Source organism: Triticum dicoccoides, chromosome 6B, assembly GCF_002162155.2.
Source record: "Triticum dicoccoides isolate Atlit2015 ecotype Zavitan chromosome 6B, WEW_v2.0, whole genome shotgun sequence".
Taxonomy (NCBI): domain Eukaryota; kingdom Viridiplantae; phylum Streptophyta; class Magnoliopsida; order Poales; family Poaceae; genus Triticum; species Triticum dicoccoides.
In genome coordinates, this window is record NC_041391.1 from 576,705,455 (window position 1) to 576,731,556 (window position 26,102).

At 43.1% G+C, this 26,102-nt stretch overlaps 1 protein-coding gene across 1 annotated transcript in view; it reads right to left on the reverse strand.

Moving 5' to 3' along the window:
• Positions 1-22,492: 22,492 nt before the first annotated feature.
• LOC119322865 (pollen-specific protein C13-like) overlaps positions 22,493-26,102 on the reverse strand; it is a 4,164-nt gene continuing 554 nt past the window's right edge. Inside the window, exon 2 of the mRNA XM_037596401.1 lies at positions 22,493-23,077. Within this exon, the coding sequence (XP_037452298.1) occupies positions 22,746-23,077 (332 nt within the window). The 3' untranslated portion in view covers positions 22,493-22,745. The remainder of the gene's footprint in view (positions 23,078-26,102) is intronic.

Consider the following 26,102-nt stretch of genomic DNA (forward strand, 5'->3'; position numbering starts at 1 on the left):
ACCCACCATGAGGCACGACTACCAAACGCCCTCTCTTTTTGCTTGATATCATCGATGGCTAGCATCGCCACCTCATAGTGCGTCATGCGGTAACCCGTAAAAATGCGCCTATTCCTCTCCTTCCAAATGTTTCACAAGGTATAGATCAACCCACCTCTATGACGCATGCGGCCCTGCTTCGCCTCCTTTTGCGATCAACTCATCCCATCAGCAGGAGACATTACCAGGGACCGATAGGAAACCAGAGACTAGCAAGTCGTTGTGTGTCTAGGTGGACACATGGTTCTAGGCAGCGACTGAGAAGGGGCAATCCTTGCAAAGATGGGTCGCCGTTTGGAGCCTGGAGACAAAGCTGGCATCTTGGGTCATGTGGCCAGCCACAAATAGCCAACATATCGACCGTGAGGATTCTCTCATGCAAAAAGAGCCAAGCGAAGAACTTGCACTTGGGCTCGACATATATAAAGCAAATCGTCACAAGCACAACCAAGTTCTAACAAGGTACCAAGGCAGCGCACACGACACCAAAGTACACCGATAAAAGGTACCACATAAATTGGTTCTGCTGCCAGCAGCTTAACAAGCCCTAAGAGAACAAAACGGTATAGGCCGTGAGGAAGATCAAATGAGCTAGTTGTGGGTCGAACGGCAACAAAGGGAGTGGAGGCGCCAAACGGATAGCCAAGGATCTAAGACCTGCAGCGAGAGTATCTGTGGCGCCACACTCTGGTCCACGGCTAAGTGGCTTCCACAGCTGCAAAAACATATAGTTTGTAAGTAGCATCAGTAGACCACCACATGGGAGAGTACTCAATGACAAGCTTATTGCCAAACGTCCACAAGATACACGTGAGAACCCCAATCCCAAGCCAGCTAATGTGGCGGGACCTCACCAAGGAAGCTTGTAATTCCTCATATGGATCAGAAAGTTTGTGTCGCACCACCCACCACCCACCACCCACAACTTCTGAGAAGCAATTTCAGAGTAATTGAGTCGTACCACAAGAGAATAAAATATGGTTGAAGTCTTTGTCTGTGGCACACAGAGGGCAAATAACAACTCAAGGGCCATTGTGTTTGAGTACCCCCACCCCTGAAAGGACTCGGACATGAATCCACTGCCACAAGAATATCCTATTTTTTAACGGAAGCCAGACCGACCAAAGCTGGGCAAGAGGCTCCTGACTTGGGGCGGCCGCAGTGGCCTGGTACAGCGATCTAATACAGAAGCAGCTGCTCCACCCAAGGTGCCAAGACAACTGGTCCAATTCTAAGTTGGGAGTGTGAAGTGCAACACACTCCAGCATATCTTCACAGGCTGCCTGCTCGAGGGGGGCGAAGGCACTTCGGAAAGAGATGCTCCCTAGATCAATAAGGGCAACAAAAGTGAAGAATAACTCGAGGAACCATGCAGCAAAGGGGTGGTTGCCCACCCACCAATCGAACCAAAAAAGGGTTGACAACCCAGATCCAACCGAGATTGACAACCTAAGACGAAGGAAGGGGAGTCACTAGATAATAGATTGCTAGAACTGGGACCCACCCGAGCATTGGTTGAACGCAAAGGGTTGACCCCATAGGATATTTCGCCTTGACAATATCTAACCATAGCCCGCCCTCATTTTTCCAATGTGCCACAACCGTCTTGTTAGAAGCATGATATTCATATGCTTGGACGACATGATCCCCAAACCACCCGGTCTTTAGGTTTACAAATGTCGGTTCAATGAACCATATGATATTTTTTGTTTATCCCCCTCGCCGGCACAGTATAATTTGGACTAAAATTTCGCAATCTCGTGATGAAGGGTTTCATGTAGGATATAGAAGCTCATGGTGAACATGAGCAATCTCGACAAGGACCATTTAATGAACACCGACTGAGCCGCCTTGGAGAGCCACTGACCCGGTAAAGACTTGACCGGATGTTGGACCTTGGTCACTGTCGGCCTAAGATCTGAAAAAGAGTTGTGAGTCACTAATTGGTATTCCCAGGTAGGAAGTAGAGAAAGACCCTAGAGTACAGTTAAGACAGACGGCAATGCTTTGCCTCTCATCTGCAGAATAATCTAGAACCATCACTTCACTCTTGTCGAAGTTGATGGTAAGCCCAGACATCTATTGGAAGCAGAGCGGGAGGAATTTGAGGTTCGTGATATCCATGGCGGAACCCTCAATTATGATGATCGTGTCATCGGCATATTCTAGCAAGGAGATCCCACCCCCGACCACTAAATGAGGTCCCACACCTTGGATATGCCTGGCCAACTTGCCTTTATCAACGATGGCTGCGAGGGCATCAACCACCATATTAAAAACGAACGGGGAGAACCGACCCCACTAGTGCAGAACCGAGCTATAGCACCGGTTCGTAAGGGCCTTTAGTCCCGGTTCTGTAACCGGCACTAAAGGGTGGGGACTAAAGGTCCCCACCTTTAGTACCGGTTCTGCACGAACCGGGGCCAAAGGCCCACCACGTAACACCAACTGGTACTAAAGGATAAAAAAATTTGAATTTTTTTGATTTTTTTTAATTTTTTATTTTCAAAATTTTGAATTATTTGACGATTTTGTCTCTAATCACCGCTCATCATTGCTCTAATCACCCCTCATTATTCCAAATCGTCTAACTTCCCGGCCGGTCACCCATCCTCTCACTACTCCAGCCTGAGCATGCTTAACTTCCGAGTTCTATTTCCCCTAGTTTCCAAATCTGCACGTGTTGTTTACCTGACAATAGTAAGCTGTCAATCCTATTAACCCTCAGAAATTTAGCTTGAGCATGAAGTCACATGTTTCACCGTTTTAGTTTGAAACTATTATTCTAAAAAATAATTATTATTTAGTAACCGAAATATTTCTTGAATAAGTAGTTTGACCATAGTTTGACCAGATTTGACCATAGTTTGACCAAAAGTCAAAAAAACTATATCAATTATTTATTAACACTAATATTTCTTGAATAATTTGAGCATATCTTTTTTTCCATAGTTTGACCACAATTTGACCAGATTTAATGAAAATAAAAAAAACTGAAATTTGAGCATATCTTTTCTTCCTTTTAGAATTTGAGGATTCTAAAAAATTGCAAACAGGCCATAGGCGGTCAAAATCGGATGCGGATTTTCGTGCTGATTTTTTTGATATATTATGCGGATTTTTTCGACATCGTATGCAAAAGATATGGCCGTTTTACATTTTCATAACACTTTTTTGCAGAACATGTCCAAATTTAAGTTTTGAAATTTTCGTAACTAGTAGATGTAGTAACATAGCTACATCTCGAAGGATTTTAATTTTTGAAGTTTTTATCATTTTCTTTTGCTTTTTACAAAACTGAAAAGGCGATCCACCGGGGTAGAGTTTGAAAATGGGCCCTTTAGTCCCGGTTTGTGTCTCCAATCGGGACTATAGGTCAGACCCCTTTAGTCCCGGTTCGTGGCACAAACCGGTACTAAAGGTTAGCCCTGTAGTACCGGTTTGTCCCACGAATCGGAACTAAAGGGGCTCGTGGGGCCCCGCCTGATGTCAGCCTGCCACCACCCCTTTAGTACCGGTTCGTGGCACGAACCGGTAGTAAAGGTTTGACACGAACCGGCATTAATGCATAGCCATTCGAACCGGGACTAATGGTACCATTAGTACCGGACCAAAATTGAATCGAGACTAATGTGTCTCACATTAGGTCCTTTTTCTACTAGTGCCCCCTGTCATTTTTGTGAAAATAAGGGCCCGCCTCGCCACTAATTAATGGCGGTGCAACCGCTTGATACCACCCGCATTACCCTAGTAACCCAGCATCATCAAAACCCTTCCGGAGCAAGACTACCCGGAGGAAGGACCAGTACACCGTGTCATACGCCTTATGAAAGTCAATCTTAAGAAACACCGCCTTTTGATGCTTTATTTTCACATCATGTATAACCTCATGGAACACTAGGAGACCCCATCCAAAATAAATCGACGATGAATAAAGGGCGGTTGATTAGGATGATTCAGATGATCCGCGAGGAGGGCCGCTTTATTGGCGTGCATCTTAGCCAGGATACGAAAGATGGTATTAGTAAATGTGAATGGTCGAAATTGGCGAATTACAGAGGCCGAAATTGGCCCCGCTGACCACCGTCGCTCAAGTTTGTTTTTTGAAGAACTCCATAGAAAAATCAATTGGTTCACTATATAAAACCAACAATTTTCACTTTTGTGCAAGCTCACGAACCAATGTTTTTCCGCATGAAATTTTACACATGTAGTATACATCCATATGTCCATGTGAAAGTATTTTCAGAATTTTTTAAAATTTGAATAGTGATTTTTTGAATGTTTGAAAAAAATGAACTTTAGGAGGCCGAGCACCAAAACACTGCACCTCCCAGACACCACCTTTTTCCACTAATAATCGTCCGAGCAAGTGTACGGGGAACTTGGTCCAAGCGCGTTGCGACTTTTCCTCTCATTTTCATATTCATTATGGATTCATGCATGCATGGCGCATGGTAGCTGGTAGGTGCGGGTCGTAGTCAATGATCGTAATCTAGCCGCCGCACCCATGGCATTTCGGCACACGAAGATAGGTTCGTCTGAATTCTTTATTCGCGACGGCCATTTTGTTAAGATAACGAACGATACGCACCGGTTATGTTTATCTTCTTATAACCATTTCGTGGTACCGATACTTCTAGTAGACGGCATGCCTGCTGCCTGTTGTAGCACAACGCACCACGCGCATGCACACAGCGAAAGGCGAGTAATATTACTGCACGCCGATGGAGTGGTTAACGAGCTTATCGATGCCACTCGCCAAAGTTTGACGGAAAGCACGTGAATTGTTTAGCCAGCCCAGTAGTGGCAGAGCACGTACGTACCACCCTCGGGGACATCCGATAACCTATGGTGGGTGCCGGGGCTGCACGGGGAAGAATTGAAGGAGTGGGTGATATCCATCCGTCGGCTTGTGATGTGGCATGCATAAGCCGGTATAAGTGACTATTCCCTTCGTTCCTAAATATTTGTCTTTTTAAAGATTTTAAATGGACTACCACATACAAATGTACGCAGACATATTTTAGAGTGTAGATTCACTCATTTTGCTCCGTATGTAGTCATTTGTTGAAATCTCTACAAAGACAAATATTTAGGAACGGAGGGAGTAGACGTCTAGACCTCGCATAACGCATGCTCTAAGGAGTAAGTACGCTACCTAATCCCTTTGTGAAAACTCCAAAACGGATTAAGATTACAGTTCTCATTTTTGAAGAAAACTTCTGTGATGTCCATTGATCTAATCATTCGTTGGAACTGCAGAAATTCGTAGGGGCACACATATGTTCAGTCGTGCCCGGTTGCACAGTTGTCTTGCGATCCGCAAACTCGTTTGATTACCGTAATTTCCTGCATGATTTTAAGTTTTATTTCTGGAACTTAGTGTATTATCATTTGTCCCTATCAAGTTTTAGCATGTGAAACTTAGTGAAGCTTAAAGAACTCGTTAAACGTGGTCTTATTTCAAAGCCCTTGTCACAAGGAACCTGAATATGCATCATTAACCATTGAGATTGTAGAGCAGGCACTAGCATGGATTGATGCATTTCAGTTAAAAGACCCGGCGTAGCAATGCCTTGCATTAAAATACTACTTCGCGTAGTTATTGAGCTTAAAAATCATTTTTAGAGTTCTGTATTTTAGAAATGGTATGAAGAATTTATAGAGCCCATGAAAGGAAGATAAATGACTGAACTTCTGGTTCAAAAGATATAATAGACTTAAATTTCAAAGTCCAAAGAAATAGCATGAGCCATGGGGTTTGTGTCCCGACACTTGCATGCCACCGAATAACAACCCTTTTGAGGGTTCCTTAGGGACCGATCACTTTGTGCAGATTGACTAGATGCAGGAAGCCTCCCACTGGCAGTGATCATGTTTTTCAGAGGAGTTCGATGAACTCTTCGCGGACCTATGCCTACTATCTACTAAGTGCGTGCTAGGGAAAGAAAGCAAGCTAAGCAGTTCTCACTATATCACTACTAGGGAAAACCCTAATAGTAGCGCGGGTTTTGAGGCTATCAGCAGCACGGGCACCCGCGCTATGAATAAGGCGCTACAGCTAACCGTTAGTAGTAGCGCTGTCTGTACCCACGCTACTACTATTGACTATATCAGCAGCGCATTTCCCGAACGCGCTACTATTAGTTAGCTGTAGCGATTTCCTGCTCCCGCGCTACTGTTATATCTTCCACCATTTCCCCATTCCGGCTTCAGTAAACTGCAATTTTCAGATACTAGTTCTACTAGATATCAATTTCATAAAGCATTATAGGTACTAGATAGTACTCCCTCGGTTCCAAATTACAATTTCATATATACTCAACATGCATCCTCAAGCAGTACAAGGTGACATCGACTACGATCATCATATTTAGTTCTAGATGATATCGACGACGATCATCATATGTAGTTCTACATGATATCGACGATGATCATCATATGTAGTTCTAGATGATATAGCCACACATATGTAGTTCTAGATGATATCGACGACGATCATCATCCTCAAGTCTGGGCGGTGGATGTTCCTGATAGTAATTAGGATGGCCTGTCCAACACGAAGATTCTTGCCAACGAGGAATCTCTTCCACCCAACCAAGTTTAAGTGTGTGCGACCGTCTGTGTCCATGCGGTAAGTACAGATGGTGATGGAGCCCCTTGCGGTAAGGCGTAGTTCAGCTGAGCCTTCTTCAGCAGGCTCGATACCACAACTCACAGATAGGTTCTTTGGCAATTTCTGAATAAGAAAAACATATCAATTAATAAATAGCCTCACACATACTCTTGCAAATATATTTCTATTAAGTCTAGATTTCTACACTATCAAAAGACACAGTACTACGCATTTGTACTAATTAATCATGAATTCTACTAAGCATATCATTGGACTCTACACTAAGCATTTCATCGGATTCACTAAGCATATCATCGGATAATTTGCATTTGTAAGTATAACAATAAAGCATATATATCATCAAATTACTACAGTCCGTACGTATAACATACCATTTCATGCCGATCGACCATGATACTTGTCAGGTGGGTCACGAATGGCACCCCGACAAAGTCATCACGTGGCGGAATTATGTCCCATAGGTTGCACACCTCGTCCTCGCTCAGCCTCATTCTTTGAGCTACGATGGCTTCATGAAGTGGGTCCTCATTATCTTCATCATCTTCGTCATCTGCATCATCTTCGTCATCTTCGTCATCTTCATCATCTTCGTCATCTTCATCATCTTCGTCATCTTCATCATCTTCCACCAGGTTGAGATAAATTAAATGACAGCCAACTTGGGTCTTTCTGCTCTGAAGGAGAAGCTGCTCAACTCACCACCAGTAAGACGCATGCGGGCAAGGAAACGGGCCCATCCATCTCCTCCAATATGTGACATATTGCGTCCTTTCTCGACCTCCATAGTGTACGGCCCCCAGGAGCCTCAAATGTCACAGTGTCTCCTGTTAGCTTGTTGTCATAGTGTACGGCCCCCAGGAGCCTCAAATGACACAATGCAGTAATGCCAACACTAAAAATAAAATAGTTGTTACATTTCATCTAATTTCTTACCACCGCATGAAGAAAACTCGGCTGGAAGTAGATGCCGAACAGCTTGCCAGTTGCAAGGCTGCTGGCGCACCCTGACTTGCGCAGTCGACATAGTGGTGGTGGTGGTGGCGCCATTTTCCTAAAGCAATATGAGCAAAGGATTAACGATTAGATGACAAGGTACCACCTACCAAAGCATTTCGATGACACCTATTGCTTAAGATAATTGATTAAAAAAGCAAGTGGCAAATTTATCTAAATTGGCACCTACAGTTTGCCAAAAAATAACTTATTACAAAAAAAACAAAAGCATCTACCTATCCATGTACAGAAAAAATAATAATAAAATGGTGCATACTAAATCAACTAGCATACTAAATCAATTAAATGACACAATGCTCTAAATCAACTAGCCTACTAAATCAACTAAATGAAAATGTTCTAAATCAACTAAATCAACTAGCCTACTAAATCAACTGAATCATGTCAACTAAATCAAAATGTTGCATATAAACTAGCCTACTAAATCAAAATGTAGCAGGGAGGAGGGAGAAGGAGGGGCGACTCGAAGAGGGAGTAGAGAGTATGACGGAGGAGGAAGGCGGAACGAGGAGGGGCCGGCTGGCGGCGAGTGGAGGGAGGACGGAGGAGGAAGGCAGAGCGAGGAGGGGCCGGCCAGCGGCGAGTGGAGGGAGGATGGAGGAGGAGAGCAGTACCGAGTCCAGCGAGGAGGATGAGGTGACGGCGACGCAGATCAGAGGAGGGGCGACGGGGGAGGACCGGCGGCGCGGGGGGTTGAGGGGGAGATCGAGTGAGTGTGTGGATCTGTGGATCTGGATTGCGACTAGTTAACTTAGCAGCAGCAGTTATTGCGTAAATGCGCTACTGCTACGACCCATAGCAGTAGCGCTCTTCGTATTAACGTGTTGCCGCTATAACTGGCCTCGTGGCAGCGTCGTGGGAATTTTAGCAGTAGCGCGTCTTTGAGTGCGCGCTACTGATAAACTTGTTTCAGCAGCGAGTTTTGTCCGCGCGCGCTACTGCTACTTAGCAGCAGCGCCTGATTTTAAATCGCGCTGCTGGTAAGATTCTGTGTATAGGCTTTTCCCTAGTAGTGTATGCCTGATGACCAAGAAAGCTTAAAGAATACTGTAAAATGTGTTATGCACTAGCCAACACAATGAAAAGTCTGAACTGACGAAAAGGTCTAGAAAATCCACACATACACTTCAACACCCTCTCTCATGTGTGACACGGAAAGTCAACACGTGGATAGATTTTGAGTATGGTTCAAGTCTCAAGAGGACACAGTGGGGGGGGGGGGCAATTTTTAGATAAATTGTGGAAGCCATGACTTGAACTCAAGACCACAGTCCCAAAGATCATGTTAAGCTTCATGCGGGAAGTCAACACCTAGATAGACTTGGAGGCATGCCTAAAGAGGCCTATATGTGGACAAAGAGGGGGCAACAACAATTTTTGGACAAATTTCAAAACCCGGGACTTGAAATCAAGACCTTAGTACTTGATACCATGTTAAGCTTCATGCACTAGGCAACGCAATCAAAATTCCAAACTAATGGAAAGAACTAGGCAATCCACATACACACTTCAACAAAGTGATCACTAGAACCTCATACCGATTCGCTCGTTGCAACTGCTCTACCTAGCAATCTGCGATGTCTGTGTCTGTGGGATTTTTCTCTACCACCTAATGCATCATCCTAAAGGAAGAAGCCGCCCCTGCCGATTGGCTACATCATGGATGGCGAGTTGCCCGGCGCATGAACCTTCTCTAACACGAAGAAGCTGGAATTGCGAGCCAATAATAGTGAAGGATTTTAGGAAAGTGAGCTAGAGGCTTTGGTCCACTATTACTTTAGTGGAAGAGGAGGACACTTTGTTATGGTTTGTTTACTCTTTTAGATCATTGTATGTTGTTATAACTTCAGAGGTGTTAAGCTTGTTTATTTGCCTTCTGTTTGGTCTTTAAAAGTTTCTCCCAAAATACAATTTTTCATGTGGTTGCTATCTGAGAGTAAGATACTGGTCATAGGTAATTTGATAAAAAGAATGATACCCAAACCTTTAGAATGTGAGAATTGCAAAGAAATAGAATCAGTGTTTCACTTATATTTTGAATGCATCCTGGCAAAGCATCAATGGGCTGAAATCCAAGTTATCTTAGGTGCATATTCATGATTTCATTTTGTTAGTGTCGAAGTGGATTTCTAACAAAAAGTATAACAACTGAACATATTATCCTCTACAATCTTGTTGTGGTTGTGGTTGTTGAGAAATGACCTAGTGTTTAAACAATGTTCCTGGTTGAACATGAAATAGGTCTTGCACATGGTTTTTTAAAATCTTCAACCTTGGAGGGTGATCTTCAAGGGAGAAGAATATGTGATGGTGGATAGGTTCATCCAACATATGTTGTGAAAGCTAACAGCTCCTTTTCCTTTGGACACCGGATGAGAGTTTCAAAGGAGATGGATGATGCTCCTGCTTGGGCTGGAGAAGTGGATGATGGAGGACACGGCGGTTACGGTTCCCTAGATCACTTACGCAAGAACCCTTTGGAAGAAGACACGCTCCATGTGGTGAGAGGATGAGCTTCTACCTTCCTCCAAAGTTTCACCTGCTATTGGAATAAAGAGTTGTTAGGTCATGTGTTTGTGAAGTGAAGAGCAAATATGGTTCTTCTCAACTAAAACGATTGGAGTATTGCCTTGTAGTTCAACTTCACTGCCTCAATGCCATTAACTCAAGCTTTAAATCTGTTGAACTAGCTACCGTTCCAACGTGGTGTAGCTTTTAGAGTCTGAAAGTGCAACTATCCCTAGGTGGTTTTGGTAATTCATAACAACATATAGCTCATTGAGCTAATGCTATTCCAAGACTATTATTTCAGGAAAGCTCAATGAATGGCATGGCATGGATGATGAAAGTGGATCCCTCAAAATACTAAGGACAAAGGATTGGCTCAAGCTCAAAGGCCCAAGACTCTTCATTTTATATTTTAGTGATCCAAGATCACATTGAGTCTATAGGAAAAGCCAATACTATCAAGGAGGGATGAGGTGTTGCTTAATGAGCCTCTTGCTTCATGTGCTTTGTGATATGCTCCAAAACCCTCAGCTACTTTCCCACATCCACAAATGACCTAAACCCAAAGCCAAAATCGGTCACACCGATTCTTCCAATCCGGCGCCACCGATTCCAAATGTCATAGCCACTGCCACAAACCCTAAGCAAATCGGTCCTACCGATAGGGATCTCGGTCTCACCGAGATGGGATTTTAATCTCTCTGTTTCCCTTCGTAACGTTTCGGTCTAACCGAAGTGAGCGACCGGTCCCACCGAGATTGCTATGTAAACTCTCTGTTTCCCTTTTGTAACATTTCGGTCTCACCGAAAAGAGCAAATCGGTCCCACCGAGTTTACCTGACCAACTCTCTGGAAAGCTTATTACCAAAATCGGTCTTACCGAGTTTGTGTAATCGGTCTTACCGAGATTATGTTATGCCCTAACCCTAACCAAATCGGTCTCACCGAGTTGCATGTCGGTCCCACCGAAAATCACTAACGGTCACTAGGTTTACTAAATCGGTCCGACCGAGTCTGTTGAATCGGTCCCACCGAGTTGGGTAAATTATGTGTAACGGTTAGATTTTGTGTGGAGGCTATATATACCCCTCCACCTCCTCTTCATTCATGGAGAGAGCCATCAGACTAAACCTACACTTCCAACTTACCATTTCTGAGAGAGAACCACCTACTCATGTGTTGAGGCCAAGATATTCCATCCCTACCATATGAATCTTGATCTCTAGCCTTCCCAAGTTGCTTTCCACTCAATTCCTCTTTCCACCAGATCCAAATCCTATGAGAGAGAGCTGAGTGTTGGGGAGACTATCATTTGAAGCACAAGAGCAAGGAGTTCATCATCGACGCACCATTTGTTACTTCTTGGAGAGTGGTGTCTCCTAGATTGTCTAGGTGTCACTTGGGAGCCTCCGACAAGATTGTGGAGTTGAACCAAGGAGTTTTTAAGGGCAAGGAGATCGCCTACTTCGTGAAGATCTACTGCTAGTGAGGCAAGTCCTTCGTGGGCGACGGCCATGGTGGGATAGACAAGGTTGCTTCTTCGTGGACCCTCCGTGGATGGAGCCCTCCGTGGACTCGCACAACCGTTACCCTTCGTGGGTTGAAGTCTCCATCAACGTGGATGTACGATAGCATCACCTATCGGAACCACGCCAAAAACATCCGTGTCTCCAATTGCGTTTGAATCCTCCAAACCCTTCCCTTTACTTTCTTGCAAGTTGCATGCTTTAATTTCCATTGCCTATATACTCTTTGCATGCTTGCTTGAACTGTGTGATGATTACTTGACTTGTCCTAAAATAGCTAAAATCTGTCAAACTCTAAAATTGGGAAAAGGTTAAGTTTTTAATTGGTCAAGTAGTCTAATCACCCCCCCTCTAGACATACTTCAAGGTCCTACAAGTGGTATCATAGCTTTGGTCTCCATTTGCTTTGATTTCCATAGCTTTTGGTGGTCATAGCCTTGGTTTCACAACCTAGGAGAGTATGGCGTCTAGCGGGGGAAATTATCACCGTAGAGGTCCTTACTTTGATGGTACTAATTTTGCTAGTTGGAAGCATAAGATGAAAATGCATATTCTCGGACATAACCCCACCGTTTGGGCAATTATTTGTATTGGCTTGCAGGGTGAATTCTTTGATGGGAGAGAACCGAACCGTGAAGCGAATGCGGAAGAATTGAAGATGCTGCAATACAACGCTCAAGCTTGTGATATCATCTTCAACGGATTGTGCCCCGAAGAATTCAACAAAATCAGCCGTCTTGAAATGCAAAGGAAATTTGGGATACTTTGATTGATATGCACGAAGGTACCGAATCCGTCAAGGAATCCAAGTTGGATGTGCTCCAAAGTCAGCTTGACAAGTTCAAAATGAAGGATGGTGAAGGTGTCGCTAAAATGTACTCTAGGCTTGCACTTATCACAAATGAGATTGCCGGCTTAGGGAGTGAAGAGATGACCGACAGATTCATCATCAAGAAGATCCTAAGAGCATTGGATGGAAAGTATGATACCGTGTGCACATTGATCCAAATGATGCCAAATTACAAAAATCTCAAGCCAACAGAAGTCATTGGAAGAATTGTTGCTCATGAGATGTCACTCAAGGATAAGGAGGAACTTCACAACAAGTCAAGTGGTGCTTACAAAGCCTCAAGTGAAGCCCCCACATCATCAAGTGAGAAACAAACCTTCAATGAAGAATTGAGCTTAATGGTGAAGAACTTCAACAAATTCTACAAGAGTAGAAGCAAAGAAAGAAGCTCCAAGTCAAGGTCTTATCATGACAAAAGATCTTCCAGTCGAGAGAGCAATTGCTACAATTGTGGGAGGCCTGGACACTACTCCAATGAGTGTACGACACCCTACAAAAGAAGAGAAGATTCTCCAAAAAGAAGAAGCAAAAGAGAAGAATCACCACCAAGAGAGAGGAGGAGTAGAGATGATCGTTATGAACGAAGACCCTCATGGAGAAGCAAGGATTCGGAAAGGAAGGACAAGTCATCAAGGAGCTACACAAAACGAAGACATCAAGCTCATGTTGGTGAATGGATTTCTGGCTCCGACTCCGACAAACACTCCGAGAGAAGCTATCACTCCGACTCCAAATATACTCAAGATGAAGGTGTTGCCGGTCTAGCACTTGTGTCAACCAACTCCTACGACATATTTGATTCACCAAATGAAGGAATTGGAAGATGCTTCATGGCCAAAGGTCCAAAGGTAACACATCCTGAGTATGTTGATTTCAATAGTGATGAAGATGACTTGCTTGTGGATGATGATTTACTTGTTGACAACTCTAGTGATGAATACTATGATGAAACGTCAATTAATCATGCTAATCAAACGAATGACAATGATAAGGAGAAAATTGAGCTTCTAACTAAAGAAGTAAACACTCTAAAGTTGGCTCATGAAACTATCTTCGAAGATCATCGAGAACTTTTAAGGGCTCATGAGAAGTTACTCTTTGAAAAGCTCAATCTTGAGCAAGAGCATGAGTTCTTAAAGGCAATCAATGATGATCTCCGTAAGAAAAGTTCTTCTTACATTGCCAAGCGTTTACACTTATCTACTTACATGCCTCAAGTCAAGTCTGGTAACAAGTACAGGAAAGATACTTCCTCTAGTAGTAACAATAATAATGTTAAATCCAATATTGTTGCTTCTAGTAGTTCTCTTGATTCCACTAATGATTCTCTTAGCCAAGTTATACTTGAGCAAGAAAATAGCTTATTGAAGGGAATTATAGAGAAAGGTGTTTACAAGAGCCTTGCCGGGAGTAAGTAATTCGAGGAAATTGTACGCAAGCAAGGAAGACACCGGAAGAATCAAGGTGTTGGTTTTGAACGAAAGTTCAATGCCAATGGAGTTGAGTGGGAAGACGATCAATACCCCAAGAAGAAGTTTGTTCCTCAACAATAGAAGTATGATCCTACTTCCTTCAAGGGAACACAAGCTCAAGATGATCTTCCTCCACAAGACCACAAGAACAAAGTCAAGGACAAGCTTCAAGAAGAGATTGATGCATTTGAAGAAGCACCTAAAGTCTCGGTCAAGTGGATTCCCAAGACTACGTCAAGTTCTACTTCATCAAGTACAACTACAACTCCAAGGATTCCCATCAAGATGATGTGGATCCCGAAGAAGAAGAACTAGAGAGTTCTTGAGGGTGACTCCGCCAACATTCTTCACTCATATCTTTATGGCAAGGACAAGTGCAATCAACTTCCACATCTTGCACTAGTTCAAGGAGTCACAAACCCTCATGTTGGTAAGGCAAGGGACAAGGTAACCTAATGTTTTCATGGACATCCTCATGTGTGTGGATCACTCTATGTCTATGGATATTCTTGTTTGTTCCTTGTGAGACTAACCCATGTAGGTAAGTTGAAAGTGCAACTCACTCCAAAGGATTGCTCCAAATGATCTACTTCAACATTGAGCATCCACATCTTCAACACCTACATGAAGTCATCATCGACAAAACCCAAGGTTAGTTCATCCCTCTAAAGGGGGGATCTCACATCTAGGGGGAGCTTAACTCAAAAATTGAGTCAAAGCAACTCTAATGGTGTGAACACATCAATGCATTATGTAAAAGTGGTAACCCCACTTGAGCTTAAACGATGAGTATGACCTATGATCAAATGTTCTCATTTGACTCCTAAGTCAATATACTCATATATAGATGACCTAGTCATCGCCAATTGTTTGATAGATGCTAGAATTGGTTGTGCATGCTTTGCCACATATTTCATTTGCCATCTTATTGTGTGAGCATGTTGGTGCATATTTTACTCATTCAAGGACATCCACTTGTTGTTTTGATTGTTTGGTTCATTCTTCTTTTGGCCAAGTGGATGGACAAGAATGCCTAAGAACCCTCTCTAGCTATCTATGCTTTTCTCGTCTCAAACTCTATTTATGCTACATCACAAAATTTGATCAAGTCAGATTCGAACCACTCTGTGTGAGGAGCACTCGGAGTCCCCGATTCCTCATAGACTTAAACTTCCAAAACCTCTTTGTGATTCTCGGTCTGACCGATTCCTCCATTTCGGTCCTACCGAGATCATTAAGTTGATCTGAGTTTTCAATCTCGGTGCAACCGATTTGAACTTTTCAGTCACACCGAGTTGCTGTAACTGAACACAGTTAGGCATCTCGGCGGTGCCACCGAGTTGTTCCACTCGATCACACCGACAGGGTCGGGCTATATATAGACACGAGCAAAATTTTGGAAATTCCTCCGAATCCCTTCGCCCGCGCAATAGCTCGCTCTGCCATCGAAGGTCTCCGGATCGTCTCCTTGTCGCCAGCCGCCTCCTGTCGCTGGTCTCCGCCGCCGTCAACGGAATTCAACCCCACCATTGCCGTCGTAGCGAGTTCATCGCCGCACTAGGGTATGGACTCGATCTTTGTGCTATCCACATATGATTCCTAGCACATTGTACTCTTATTGATTCTTGCCACAATTGAAACAATCTTATCCAGCCAAAGTAGTCCGTAGAGTAGATTAGATTCAAATTTTTAGGGTTAGGTTTCCGCCGAAACCATCTTGGACTCACCGAGTTGAAAAACTCGGTCTCACCGATTTGGCATATGCCATTGCACTAGTGACTCTCGGTCTGACCGAGAATTACTAATCGGTGCGACCGATTTTTGGATTCTGTGAAACCCTAGCAGTCTCGGTGCCACCAAACTGTGACTCGGTCCAACCGAGTTCATCAGTTTAGGTTCCAAAAACTGCTTCGGTATCACCGAGTTTGAAAATCGGTTGATCCGAAATGCTTTCTGTGGAAAACTAAAACTGAATTTTTGAATCATTCTTTTGAAAAATCTCTGCATTTTGTGATGCTCATCCACTCTATCTCATCTATAACTCTTCACAGGGTCAGCAGTCAGCTTTTGCAGCATGTCAGACCAGAGTGACAGTCAAAACAAGACAGCAGAGCAGATTCACTTGAGTGAGGGCACTAGTCCCTCCAGCACTTCAGATGAAGGAAGCAGAAGCACTCCTAGCAACCTACCTAAGGCTGCTACCAGGCAAAGGAGAAAGAGAACCTCAGACTCAGAAGATGAGGACTACAAAGCTGAGGAAGATGAGGCTACTTCCAAGAAAGTGGTGCTCAAAAGGAATATGGCTCAGCAAAGGATATAAAGCCAGGCATGAAGATTAAAAGGCCAGCAGGAAGACAACCAATGTCCAAGGCCAGAGCATCAACTCAACTGCCTGAAAATCCTGATCCCAAAGAGCCAGCTGTTGAAGGCAAGAAGAGGAAGGAAAGGGTCAAGAAGACCATGGCCAGAGTTGTTGGGCAACCTTCCATGATGGAAGAGGAAGAGCTTACCGCACCAGCACCAAAGGCACCAAAGCTTATGGGGGCTGCTATTAAATCTGGGGCTGCAACATCTAAGCCCAAGGAAGCACCCAAAGCTTCCCCAAGGCCAAATCTGCACCAAAGAGGAATACCAGGAGTATTCCAGCTGCTGAGAAGAACAAGGCCCCAGTTCCTGAGGTTGCTGAGGAGGAAGATGAAGAAGGACAGGTTCTAAGGAAGCTTAAGCCAAAGATACCAGATCACAATGATGTCCATCCTGTGGCTGAGGACATGAACATCAGAAAAGACTCAGGATTGAGGCTATGGAGGATGGCAGATTCATATGCCACAAGGAGAAGAACTGTTGTTGATTACAGGTTCCATACAAAGGAACAGCAGGACTTCTATAAGACAATCTTATTGGACAAGAAGCCCATAGTTTGTGACATGAGGTGGGTCGACTGGACCTACATGAAGGAGAATGAAGAGCACTATCCTGGAGTGCAAGACAGCTTTGTTGCTTATGGAGTTGCAGATTTTGTTGGGCAAAAGCTCACAAACTGGAATGATGAACTTATCATGCAATTCTACTCCACAGCACATTTTTACCCAGATGGAAGAATTGTTTGGATGTCTGAAGGTACAAGGTACCAATCCACTGTTGAAGAATGGGCAAAACTGGTAAATGCCCCAAAGGAAAATGATGATGATCTGGATGTATATGCCAAGAAGAAAATGGGACACAATACCATGGCACACATGTACAAGAAGATCCCAGACAAAGCCCTAGAGACTTTCTCTTTTGGATCAGTCCATTTTCTGTTGTCAGGGCTGCCTACTATCAATTGGATTCTGAGGCACACTCTGTTGCCCAAGTCAGGTGACCACAACATGATCAGAGGGCATTGCCATCAATATGTTGCATTTATTTGATGTGCCACAGAAATTCAAAGTCATGAGCCTTATAGTTGAAACCATTAAGAGGACTGCAGCAGATCATAAGAGGAGTTGTGGATATGCCCCTCAGATTCAGGAATTGATCAACTCAAGCATGGGAACTGGCAAATATCTATTGGATAGGGAACATTTTCCACTCTATCCAGACTTTGAAGACAATGAGGTTGTCATGAATGAGGATGATCCATCATCAGTTCAAGCTCAAGAGAAGAGGGAGAAGGCAAGGAAGGAGAAGGCTGCCAAGATGCCAACTCAAGAGGAGGCATCTGAGTATTTCTTGAAAAACAAGCAGGAGCAGCTTGGTTACTTGATAGCATCATCTCTGAGGATTGAGAAGGGGTTGGCCACCTTAACTCAGAACCAGGAGAGCTTGGAAAGAATCATGGAACAAAAATTCTATGATCTAGATGTCAAAGTAACTGAGATTCAGTCAGTTGTGGAGCAACTGCGGGATGACATGCAGGAGAGGAAGGGCAAGACAACCACAAATGTCTTTGCCAGAGTGCCTAGAGCTCAGAGGTCAGTTGTTGTGCCAGTGCCAGACATTAGAGCAACATCTTCAGCACCATCTACTGCCCCTTCAGCTCCAGTGCAACCAGCTTCAGCATCAACTCCAGCACCCTCTACATCAACTGAAGCCTTCGTCCTTGGAGTTATCCGAACACCACCAACTGAAGATCAAGCCTGAGAGTCGATCTAGCACTAGGCATTTTCTATGAACTTTTTGGTAACTTGTTGCCAAAGGGGGAGAAAAATGTATAGATCATAGGCTTCGAGAGAGAGAGAGTGTGTGTTGCTTTTGTTCTCTCTTGCTTTGTTGGTTTAAACTTGTTGCTTTTTGATTGGTTGAGATACTATGCTTGTGAGACATTGATGATCATGTGCTTGATCATAAGCTACACTTATGCATGTTTGATGATATTATCCTATCTATCTCATGTGATCATTCACTTTGCATGGTGATGAGTGCCTGTATTCAATACTTATCATTTTGAGCGCTCCACCAAGATGTATGTGACATGGAAGAGTAACCCATAAGCCTAATTCCTTGTGCATTTGCAGTCCAAAGCAAATTTCAAACTATGCACAAATTTAGGGGGAGCTCTTGCTTATCACATACTTCTCAAAGCGACGATGTTTTTATTCTTATTATCATTTGTCGAAGCTTTGATCTATATGTTGTCATCAATTACCAAAAAGGGGGAGATTGAAAGTGCAACTATCCCTAGGTGGTTTTGGTAATTCATAACAACATATAGCTCATTGAGCTAATGCTATTCCAAGACTATTATTTCAGGAAAGCTCAATGAATGGCATGGCATGGATGATGAAAGTGGATCCCTCAAAATACTAAGGACAAAGGATTGGCTCAAGCTCAAAGGCCCAAGACTCTTCATTTTATATTTTAGTGATCCAAGATCACATTGAGTCTATAGGAAAAGCCAATACTATCAAGGAGGGATGAGGTGTTGCTTAATGGGCCTCTTGCTTCATGTGCTTTGTGATATGCTCCAAAACCCTCAGCTACTTTCCCACATCCACAAATGACCTAAACCCAAAGCCAAAATCGGTCACACCGATTCTTCCAATCCCGCCACCGATTCCAAATGTCATAGTCACTGCCACAAACCCTAAGCAAATCGGTCCTACCGATAGGGATCTCGGTCTCACCGAGATGGGATTGTAATCTCTCTGTTTCCCTTCATAACGTTTCGGTCTAACCGAAGTGAGCGATCGGTCCCACCGAGATTGCTATGTAAACTCTCTGTTTCCCTTTTGTAACATTTCGGTCTCATCGAAAAGAGCAAATCGGTCCCACCGAGTTTACCTGACCAACTCTCTGGAAAGCTTATTACCAAAATCGGTCTTACCGAGTTTGTGTAATCGGTCTTACCGAGATTACGTTATGCCCTAACCCTAACCAAATCGGTCTCACCGAGTTGCATGTCAGTCCCACCGAAAATCACTAATGGTCACTAGGTTTACTAAATCGGTCCGACCGAGTCTGTTGAATCGGTCCCATCGAGTTTGGTAAATTATGTGTAATGGTTAGATTTTGTGTGGAGGCTATATATACCCCTCCACCTCCTCTTCATTCATGGAGAGAGCCATCAGACTAAACCTACACTTCGAACTTACCATTTCTGAGAGAGAACCACCTACTCATGTGTTGAGGCCAAGATATTCCATTCCTACCATATGAATCTTGATCTCTAGCCTTCCCAAGTTGCTTTCCACTCAATTCCTCTTTCCACCAGATCCAAATTCTATGAGAGAGAGCTGAGTGTTGGGGAGACTATCATTTGAAGCACAAGAGCAAGGAGTTCATCATCAACGCACCATTTGTTACTTCTTGGAGAGTGGTGTCTCCTAGATTGGCTAGGTGTCATTTGGGAGCCTCCGACAAGATTGTGGAGTTGAACCAAGGAGTTTGTAAGGGTAAGGAGATCGCCTACTTCGTGAAGATCTACCGCTAGTGAGGCAAGTCCTTCGTGGGCGACGGCCATGGTGGGATAGACAAGGTTGCTTCTTCGTGGACCCTCCGTGGGTGGAGCCCTCCGTGGACTCGCGCAACCGTTACCCTTCGTGGGTTGAAGTCTTCATCAACGTGGATGTACGATAGCACCACCTATTGGAACCACGCCAAAAACATCCGTGTCTCCAATTGCGTTTGAATCGTCCAAACCCTTTCTTTTACTTTCTTGCAAGTTGCATGCTTTAATTTCCGCTGCCTATATACTCTTTGCATGCTTGCTTGAACTGTGTGATGATTACTTGACTTGTCCTAAAATAGCTAAAATCTGTCAAACTCTAAAATTGGGAAAAGGTTAAGTTTTTAATTGGTCAAGTAGTCTAATCACCCCCCCCCCCTCTAGACACATTTCAAGGTCCTACAGAGTCATTGTTCTTTTCAAGAACGAAAAAGGTACCTACCTACATACTTTGTACAAGCTTGCTTCAGAGGAAGATAGGGTATGGATTCGGTTATTGAGTAACAAAATCTTCATTCCAAGACTTTGTGACTGACTCTGTCCCCCAAGTCATGGAACAGCCGTATGACTCTACCTTCTAAAAGGGCATGATGCAGACTAAAGTTGCAAGTTGTGTTTTTTAATAGAGGTGCTTTTAAGGTGGGAGATGATGGCACCATGTCGTGTTTGGGAGGATAGTTAGCTAGGGGACGCACCGCTAGCCTTATAGTATCTGCAAGGAAAAGAGGCATTCATATACACAATATTAGGGATTGCTCACTTGAATATCCAATTCAGGCGCACTCTAATCAGAGATAAATGGCATGCTTGGCTTCATCTTGTACATAGGTTGATGACAGTCAACTTAGCTAATGAGCCAAATGCTTTTCAACATGGCACACCACTCCAATCTTATGTTTTCCCTCAAATACGTTTTAAAAAGTCTTGTAAATCAAAGAGGACCTTAGGGCATCTCCAAAGCGGACCCTCAGACCTCCACTATATGTCTGAACCACAGTATCCAGACCATTTTTGACATCCAAGTAAATCTGTATATGTCCGCTTAGCAGTCCGGACATATGGATTCTGGTATCGAAGAAACAAACATGGGGGTCTTTGCCGGAGTTCGGACATGCACTTAACCAATCACATGCATGGTCTCTCTCTTCTCTCTCTCTCCTCCCAACCGCACATGCATGATCCATCTCTCCTCTCTCTCCTTCCAACCAGACACTAAATCACAAATACCCCACCACATGCATGGTCCTCAACTATTTTTTCTCTCCCAACCGGATACTTTGTGATTAGCATTGGATGGCCCCCTCTCGCATCATGTCCACATACCACTTCCGGACATAAAAACGGACATATATCAGAGACATTTGCTGGTCAGCTTTGGAGATGCCCTTATATGTTCCTTTGGCCTGAAGAAAATATCTGGACCTTTTATGGAAAATGGAACTGAAGAAAATCAAGTGATTCTTGTTAAACTCTTTGATATACATAAGTCTATGTTTGGTTGTTGGGGAGAGATTCCTGGATAGAAAGGGACAGAATCCATCCCATTTGTGAGTTACTAAATGCCGTCGTAAGAGCAAGTACAATATAGCCGAGTCAGCTGGCTATAAGAAATAAACTAGTATATTTTCGCTTAGTTGGAGGAAAGAAAAGAAGAGAGAGAAGGTAAGCGGGCTCTTGGTGAAGAGCCAACTCTAGCACGTGCTCCTAGGCACTTTGTGAGACTGAAAGGTAGGCCATATAATAAAAAAGTAGTACATTCTTCTAATCAATTATTGTACATATTGCCTATAGGATGGCCTATAGATGGCATGGCAATGGCTTATAGCCAGCAGTTGGCTATACTATTAACCATGCTCTAAGCTCTCTCGGATAGATTCAGCTCGTGGTTCTCCCACCCAGGGAAAAACGAGGAGGATCCCTTGCAACCAAACAAAGCCTAAGGAGTATCTACAGCCGGAGTGGGCAAATTTGGCCTCTCATATGTCCACGGACGCACCCGGTCAGTGTCCGGGCGTGTTCGTTTTGAGTCCTTATTTGTCTATTTTGAGTTCCTATTTGTCCGTGTACGCGGCCATTTCCTCTACTTTTTTCTATTTGTCCGTGTACGCGGCCATTTCTCCCACTTTTTTCTCTATACGCAATGTGATTGGTAAAGATGGAGAGAGAAAGAAAAGAAGGAATAAAGATGGTTAGGAGTACCAGACAGCCTGGACGTTTAGAAAGATTCGATTGGGTCAACTTTTTCTTCCCTCTTCTGTCCGGTTGTAGACACTGTGTTAGATCGTCTTTGGAATCTCCATTCAAAACTGAATGCACTTTCCTAAGTCTCCAGTCGTTTCATTTGAGAAAACCATATTTGCCTTTCAGCCGGCAAAGAACTTCCTTCCTCAACCTTGTCATTTTTGCCGGGCAAATCAAATGCCAGTTAAAACTTCCCATTTCAAAAGAGAACTGCACACAGTACGCACATCAGCGTGCTTTGCAGCTTGAGAAAACTGCACACAGTACGCACTCTTAGACAAACAACAATCTCATAACATTAGCCTGCTAAGATGAACCAACATGTCTGATTTACTAGCTCACAAGTTTCGTGGTTCAACCTGAACCAGCGATCAACATACACACTCAAGCGCTACGCCATAGTGTCAAGCACACAAGCGGCGATACTTCTGGTCTTGGTAACACATATAGATCGATGTTTCACGACATTTCACGCGACAGCTTTAGTAATACATTAACCTGTTTCGTGATAGCGAGCGCGGAGTGCTCAGACGCGGTCGTCGACCTCCTCATACATCTTGAGGATCTGCGTGCATGCAGCCAGAGGGGTGTCCTTCTCGAACCCCAGAGCATTCGCCAACCGGACGTTGGACGCGACGCCGTTGTTGTTGTTGAGGAAGACAGGGGCCCTCTCCCGCCCAGCAACTGTCTTGGCACACGCCGTGTCTGGGCTGCTGATGAGGACAGACTCACAGAGCTCGTGCTCATGCTCGTCGGCCACAGGAATGTTGTAGGTACCGGTGTGGTCGGTGTGACCCTCGAAGCTGCATGTCTGGGCCCCAGTAGATCTCGACTTGCACTCAACTCTAACCTTCGCTCCTGTTGAAAACAAGGATGGCATATTAGTGACAGTTGGCAAACAAAACAATAAATTCTCATGAATAGTAAGTAATTGGTAGTTTTGATAGATGAGATTATTGATCCATAACAACAGGGTACTCGTCGAAAATCTGGATAGTATATGATACTCCCTCCGTTCCAAAATACTTGGAAGTTATAGGTTTGTCCTAGGTCAAACATTTTCCAACCTTTTTTGCTATATCTACAAAACCAAACATAGACAGTATGAAAACATATACAGTTTTGATAGATGAGATTTTATTCGAATGAGATATTCGATAACCAATCAATGTTAGCTTCTCAAACATTCGGCCCTATATTCATATTACCATGTATTGTCACAACCGCAAACTAATGGTGATTCAACTTTTAGCTCTAGCTCCTAGCATTTTACGAATGATTATTACAAAGCCAGTTAACCATAAAGATCCAAAATGAAGAACCAACCAAGGTAACTATAGAAGTCATAAAACAAGTTTGTCTTCTGTTCTCGAGATGCATTGAACCCTCAACGGGGTGCTCTATCAGCAATGCTGAATTCTAGTCCTCGCCTCCTTGGTGTGACAAATAGCCATGCTGAATGTGCAGTTCTGCGCTATTTGCACAACATGTACAGCTGCTACTAATGGATGGTTATTTAAGCAATGTTCAGATAATCGAGCAGGGCATTTGATCTGGCCCAGCTTTCGACAGACAAAATGTCTCTACTTTCTACAAACCTAAGCAGTGTTTATTGCCTGAATTGTCCCGTGTTATGGAAAAACATGCATAATGATTTGTTCTTATTTAGGTAGGCCTCCAAATTTCACCCGAGATTGTGCAAGAACATTATAAAAGATTACAAGATGGACTGGTGGTTTAAGTTTTTAACATTTGCATATATCTCTAGGCAATGTGATGATAATAATAGTGTGGGTACATGTGGGAAAACCATACTCATTTCCTAACTAAGTTACTTAGCTGCTGCGATGAAACCTAATGCTGCTGCATCACATAATCCATGTGCTATAATAGTTGCAACATTACAGTTGCAAGGACCTATTTGCAAGTAGTATCTTGAATTATTGATCCATAACAACAGGGTACTCGTCAAAAATCTAGATAGTATATGATACTCCCTCCGTTCCAAAATACTTGGAAGTTATAGGTTTGTCCTAGGTCAAACATTTTCCAACCTTATATTTTTTTTGTTATATCTACAAAATCAAACATATACAGTATAAAAATATATTATGATAATGAAGCTAATTTGGTGCTGTAGATGTTAGTACATTTTCTATAAACTTGGTCAAACATTAAGAAGTTTGACTTAGGACAAACCTAGAACTTCAAGTATTTTGCAATGCAGGGAGTAACTGAGGTTTAACTTGAATTGTAAACATATTTCTTCGCTGTGACATGCATGCCACTTCATTCCAGACTGTTTTGCGTTTTGGCATGCCTTATAAGTAACTGCAGTTTTGTAGACTGTTGTGTTTCATTTCTTAGACTGTTTTGTTTGCTAACGACAATGGGAAACGTTCAGGAAAGATGCACAAAATGAAGGTCAGTGTAGTGCTAAGTTTAATTACATGGCATACTTGTATGCTTATTTTTCAGATATGCCTTATTGCCCATGCTGAAAAAATCAAATTGCAAGTATCTCACAATAGAAGTACAACCAGATAAACCGGTGAAGTCTTCTGTTTTCTTAGGGGAAAACAGTTGAAGTCATGTAGCCTGACAGCACAAAGACACTTAGTAGCCAAACACATAAGATATATTGTGATTCGACCACTAGCAACTTTATCAAGCAAATAATCCATTTGCACAAAATCACAAAACAACAAACTTTGTACAAAGATAATCAATGCATACAAGAACAGTACTACAAAAGTTATATTTCTATTGACATAGGAAGGTGCCTGTACAGGTTCCATGAAAACAGTAGGTATGTTCACAGGATGTTCTTGAATGTACAATTAATAGAGTGGGTAATGATAGGTGAGCTGTATTTGTCATCAATCCAATTCACAACGGGTTTTGTACATAAAGCAAAACATAATCAACACTAGCTATCTGTCTAAAAATCCAACTTAGAACCAAAATTAAATTGATTGTTGCCACCTGCAGACTAGCTAAATAACCAAATCGTGTTTAAGTTCAAGTTTTCTCATTTTATAGCAGGTTCACTCTAGTCTTTATAAAGATTGAAGTCTGGATACTTATCTGTACATCACCTTATACTATCTGGTGTCAAGAATAACCTTTTTCTCAGTGAAAAACTGGAGAATTCATACACATTTGTGTTCATTAATAATACAATCTCTCTGCAGTTCAGATGAATGCGTGGTTTTGGTTCTTCTGGATACTGAGCCTATTTTGTTTTTTTACTATAGTGTGCAGGGAACGTGCCTGCGCACACCAGCGTGTTGTGTGTGCATTGTGGGTGTCCACTTTATCATTTGTCTGAAAAACTGCCAGCTTACTTCAGATATCAAACACCAATGAACCCATCTGTAAATCGACTATATTCGTTTAGACAGAGGTATGTGTTCTGTATCGTTGTTTAACAGAGAGCGGTAGGTTGAGGTCCAGACACCACTATCCAACAATGTCTGATTATACTGTTCCGAGTATGAACTATGCGATAAATGAAACCATCAACCATGGCCAGAGACCCTATGATATTAAATCTAGCACATGATATGAACTCAGTCTGCAACTCAGCATACCCAGCATCTTACTACATTTCACCCCGGTTTCAAGGACATGGCGCATGAACGTTCGCATCTATCCAACCGTAAACTATAAAAACACATCGATCAGTTCATATCTTCACCACAAACCGCGAACATAACAAATGAGATCCTGCAAACTACTAGTAGACAGTGCTAGTTTACTTGTGCACAAAGAGATCATGAAGATCTAACAAAAGTTCCCAAAGAAACGCAAATTAGTGCTGAGGATTCCAAAAACCATGCATCCAGCGTGAACCAACCACTCGCTATTTCCGCTACTAAAT